General features: G+C 35.5%; 1 protein-coding gene across 1 annotated transcript; it reads right to left on the bottom strand.

Annotated features, from left to right (window-relative positions):
* Positions 1–2,469: 2,469 nt before the first annotated feature.
* LOC128647391 (tigger transposable element-derived protein 1-like) lies at positions 2,470–4,326 on the bottom strand. Its single transcript, XM_053700178.1, has 3 exons — positions 3,541–4,326; positions 3,044–3,450; positions 2,470–2,845 (listed from the first exon to the last, which is right to left on the bottom strand). Exons 1-3 carry the CDS (start codon positions 4,324–4,326, stop codon positions 2,470–2,472), a joined length of 1,569 nt encoding a protein of 522 aa, XP_053556153.1.
* Positions 4,327–5,148: the final 822 nt, after the last annotated feature.

Genomic DNA, 5,148 nt, shown 5'->3' with positions numbered 1-5,148 from the left:
TTGTAGAAATAAACTAAGTTAAAAAACACCACAGATCTCTCACAGCTTCCTTTTTAGTTAGGCTGCAAGAGAATGACTGAATATGATATGTGAGGGGAGGAGCTATATAGCAGCTCTGCTGGGTAATTCTCTTGCAGTTTCCTGTTAGGAAGAGATATATTCCATAAGTAATGGATGACCCGTGGACTGACTACACTTAACAGGAGAAAAAGAATAATGTTAACCTAAATTATATTAATTATCCCACAGAGGAAAATAAAATGTTATGGGGATCATTAAATTTCAAACTAATTGATGAAAAGACAAAGATTAATTTGTGAAAAAGAAAACAAATTATGATAATAGTTATAGTGTTCTTAAAAAAGATTGTAGAATGTGATAATAATGGAACTTATGTAAAGAAGCTATTCTGCTTATTATTAAAAGAAAGCATAAACAACTGCATTCAAATAAAAAAATTAAATTGTAATTAAAAAGTATAACAAGGAAGGTAGAAAGTTGAAAACTAGACAAAATTAATTTAAGGAAATAATAAAGTTGATTAAATCTATTATTTGCTAATTATATGCAGTTACAATCAGACATTATATTTTTTTATCTGAGGCACTTTTCTACATTACCAGTTCTGTGAAAAAGGGCTGTATACTTAGCACGTGTCAGTCCTGTCAATCCAACTCATCAACAATTATTGACACCTTTTTAGGACCATTTTAACTTATTTCACTCCATAGCTAAAAGGATTTGATAAACTTCCAGGTGACACTTGCAACTTATTACCAGGTATGCCAAAAGTGCAAAACACACTGACATTAACCATCATATTGGCTGACATTAGATAGCAACATCACCAAACAGATACAAATCTTCCTGCTCAATCAATTAAAGTAAAAAAAAAAAATGTTTTTTTTACACTAATAAAAACAATTGTAAAATCAAAAACCCAACAAACACACACGTCATCGTCAACTGTACCAATAATGCTCCCTATTGAAATCCCTCAAAAAGACATACACACATATCGCTATGGTTTTGGAGCACCGTATAGCCACTTCCACAATTAATGAAATCATCAAAGACCAGATTCTGACATTTTGTTTTACTTTAATCATGTCCATTTTTTTAATTAAAGGAACATGAAACCCAATTTTTTTCCTTTCATGATTCAGATAGATCATACAATTTTAAACAACTTTCCGTTTTACTTTATTATCTAATTTTCTCCATTCTCTTGTTCTTCTTTGATGAAAGAGCAGCAAAGCATTACTGGGAGTTAGCTGAAAGACAATTAAAAGATGCATATGTTCAGCCACCAATCAGCAGCTTCTGAGACTAGCTAGGTATACTTTTCAGCAAATAATACAAATAGTACTAAACAATATAACAGAAAGAAAAAACCTAACACCCTACTTACACACAAACCCAAACGCATATCGTCATATGTGTATATATATATAAATATATATATATATATATATATATGTATAGATATATACATATATATATATATATATATATATATATATATATATATATATATATATATATATAGCTATAGCTATTTGTAAATGCATAGAACATATTCCGCTATGTGCAAAACGTTTACAGTTAATACACAGTATAATACTTTATTAAATATGAATGTTGCATAAATATGTTTTTACATGCTTTTATCTACTTGACTGCAAAGGGCACCACTGCATTTATATACAGTATATACTAGTTGATAAGCCTTCCCAGAGGGCAGTCTAATTATTTTTTAAACTACAGATGTAGAAACAACGTATTTTGTAACTCTTCTTTTATATAAAAGTTTAAGCTACAGGTGTAGCAATAACATAGTAACATAGTAGATGAGGTTGAAAAAAGACCGAAGTCCATCGAGTTCAACCTATACAAATCTAAAATATACAGGCATACCCCACATTTACGTACACAATGGGACCAGAGCATGTATGTAAAACTAAAATGTACTTAAAGTGAAGCAATACTTTTTTTTCACTTCTCAATGCTTGTACTTCATTATAATAGTCATTTATAGGCATAACTGATATAAATAATACATTTATAACTAAAATAAACACAATACTATAAGGTTAGGCCAAAAGAAAATATTTATTGCAAAATAAACAAAAAAAATTCTAAGCTTAGGATCAGCTTAGGGCAACAGAACATACAGTATTTACTGTACTGTATTGAAAAATAAAGACATTTTCTAAGCTTAGGATCAGCTTAGGACAAGAGAACATAATTACTGTACTGTACAGTTTTGCAAAATAAACACAACATTTTCTAAGCTTAGGATCAGCTTAGGGTAAGAGAACATATTTACTGTACTGTACAGTATTGCAAAATAAACACAACATTTTCTAAGCTTAGGATCAGCTTAGGACAAGAGAACATATTTACTGTACTGTATTGCAAAATACTGTAAACACAACATTTTCTAAGCTTAGGATCAGCTATGAGCATTTATTCTAGTAAGGATGAAGTCATACTGGTATCTTCTGTTTCACAAGTCAACTCTTCAAAGGCGAGACGCTTTCTTGCTGGCGAATTGGGTGTACTACAAGTAGCAATAAGAGAAGGAGCAGGACTGGGTGGTGATGCCAGAGCTGGAAATGGACTGCCAGTTGATGATCTGGTATCCAAATGACTGTCTGTCGATGATGATGATCTGCGTGCTGATGGACTTTTAGAAAAGTAAGTCTCTATGGAGGTTTGAAGTGTAGCTTTCTTCTTTTCTCTGTAGATTTCTTTGTAACAGGAATAAGCCCCTGAAATGTTACCATTGACTGTGAAGCTTCTTTCAAAGTCCCTATCATGCTTTTCAAAAAGAGCCATGGCGCTATCAAGATGACGGAAAGCTTGAAAGAGAATTTTTGAAGTTAAGCCTTCAGGCTGTTCAATGTTCTCAACCCCATTTTGCACATCTTCTTCTTCTTCTCTCTCCTCTTCAAGTTCTAGAAGATCTTCATTGCTGAGGGGCTCAGTATGGGATGCAAGCAGTTCAGCAACATCTTCTGGCTCTACTTCCAGCTCTAACTGCCTTGCCATCTCTACAATATTTTCAGTAACATTAGCTACAGAATCATCAACGCCTTCAGAATCATCAGCTAACTGTGGGCATAATTTTTTCCAGGCCCTTTTCATTGTGGTATCCTTTATGTCATTCCAAGCATCTCTTACAGTTTTAATGCAATCCAAGATGTTGTAGCTTTTCCAGAATTTCGATAGGACTTCTTGCCCTGCACCTTCTTCTTTGTCTATTGCTGCAATACACTTACTGAATGTTCTTTTTAAGTAGTTTAACTTGAAGGCAGCTATGACACATTGATCCATGGGCTGCAGTAATGAAGTGGTATTTGGTGGTAGGAATTCCACTCTAATGTTAGGGTTGAGCTCTTCTAGTGTTGGAGGGTGTCCAGGAGCATTATCAACAAGCAGCAAAATCTTGAAAGGGATATTATTGTCTTTGCAATAAGCTTTCACCTCTGGAACAAAGCAGGTGTCAAACCAATCCTCAAAAAGGGCTGCAGTTACCCATGCTTTTTTATTTGCCCTCCAATGCACTGGAAGTCTAGTTTTAACGTAGTTCTTCAAAGCTCTTGGATTTTGAAAACGGTAAATAAACAAAGGCTTTAGCTTTAAGGTACCAGAAGCATTGCCACCTAACAGAAGGGTTATTCTATCTTTAGCTGGCTTGTAGCCTGGCATTGATTTTTCCTGTCTTGCAATGAAGGTTCTTGCAGGCATCTTCTTCCAGAATAGACCAGTCTCATCCACATAAAAAATTTGATCCATGGAGTAGCCTCCATCTTCAATAATTTTTGCAAATTCACTTGGATAGCTTTCTGCAGCCTCAGTATCTGCAGCAGCTGCCTCTCCTTGTACTTTGATGTTATGTAGATTAGACCTCTTCTTAAACCTATCAAACCATCCACGGCTTGCAACAAATTCAGCATCCTTTGCTGCTTCACCTTTCTTAGCCTTCAGGTCAGTGAATAAGCTTAAGGCTTTACTTTGTATAATTGCCTGGTTTACAGGAACATGGCGTGTTGTCTGATTTTCTATCCAAAGTATTAGGAGTCTCTCCATGTCTGCAACAATGCTATCCCTTTTTCGAATTGTTGTGGTGTTAACAGGTGTAGCACTTTTAACTTCTGCAACAATTTTTTCTCTGTTCTTCATGACTGTGTTAATTGTGGTCCTAGTGAAGCCTAGCTTTCGGCCTATTTCAGCTTGAATTACACCTTCATCATACAATCTAATAATTTTAAGCTTCATATCCAAGGTAATAGATTTACGGCATTTCTTTTTATCTGCCATTATCAGCTCTAGGTGCCAAGCGTGTTACAATCAGTACTGTACGTGTACTGTATACAGTATATGTTCCCCAAAGTTCTATGTACAAGTAGTGGTACAGTGCAGTATTATGGCAGGAATAAAATAGCAATTTGGGTGCAGGAATCTTCTATACACAGTGTGTGCCAAGCGTGTTACAATCAGTACTGTACGTGTACTGTATACAGTATATGTTCCCCAAAGTTCTATGTACAGTAGTGGTTTCAGTGCAGTACAGTATTATGGCAGGAATAAAATAGCAATTTGGGTGCAGGAATCTTCTATACACGATTCACTTTTTAACTTCACTTGCCAAGTGCGCAGCTTCTACACAGTGATCGGAAACCCCACCTCTTCCTGGTGCGCAGCAACATCTTCCTGGCGCGCGGCAACCTCTTCCTGAACCATAGAGACTAACTGTTTCATGTGCACAGGGGCGGGTTTGTCCGTTCTCGCGAGTGTCCGTAAAGAGAGGGTCCGTAATAGCTATGTACGTACTCGCGAGTGTCCGTAAAGTGAAGGTCCGTAAAGCGGGGTATGCCTGTATACAAAAAGCTCCAGTTAAGCTTAAATAATCCCACTAAAAGGTGACCCATTTAATACTAGCAATCATAACCATGCATTTTGTTTATAGACAGAAATGTATCCAAATAATTTTTAAATGTATCTATAGTACTGGCATTCACTACCTCCTTTGGTAATGAGTTCCACAATTTTATTGCTCCTACAGTGAAAAAACGTTTCCGTTGCAGGAGATTAAATCTCCTTTCCTCCAAACTTAAATTGTGACCTCTGGTCACAAACAAT

The sequence above is a fragment of the Bombina bombina genome, chromosome 2 (assembly GCF_027579735.1).
Source record: "Bombina bombina isolate aBomBom1 chromosome 2, aBomBom1.pri, whole genome shotgun sequence".
NCBI classification, from domain to species: Eukaryota; Metazoa; Chordata; class Amphibia; order Anura; family Bombinatoridae; genus Bombina; species Bombina bombina.
The sequence above is the reverse complement of the archived record's forward strand: the minus strand, read 5'-3'. Positions and strand labels throughout refer to the sequence as shown.

Coding starts and splice junctions, on each gene's coding strand:
- LOC128647391 (XM_053700178.1), bottom strand. CDS start 4,326: ATGGCAGATAAAAAGAAATGCCGTAAATCTATTACCTTGGATATGAAG. Junction 3,451..3,540: donor GGGCAAATAAAAAAGCATGG/GTAACTGCAGCC, acceptor ATCCCTTTCAAG/ATTTTGCTGCTTGTTGATAA. Junction 2,846..3,043: donor ATTGTAGAGATGGCAAGGCA/GTTAGAGCTGGA, acceptor TCATCTTGATAG/CGCCATGGCTCTTTTTGAAA.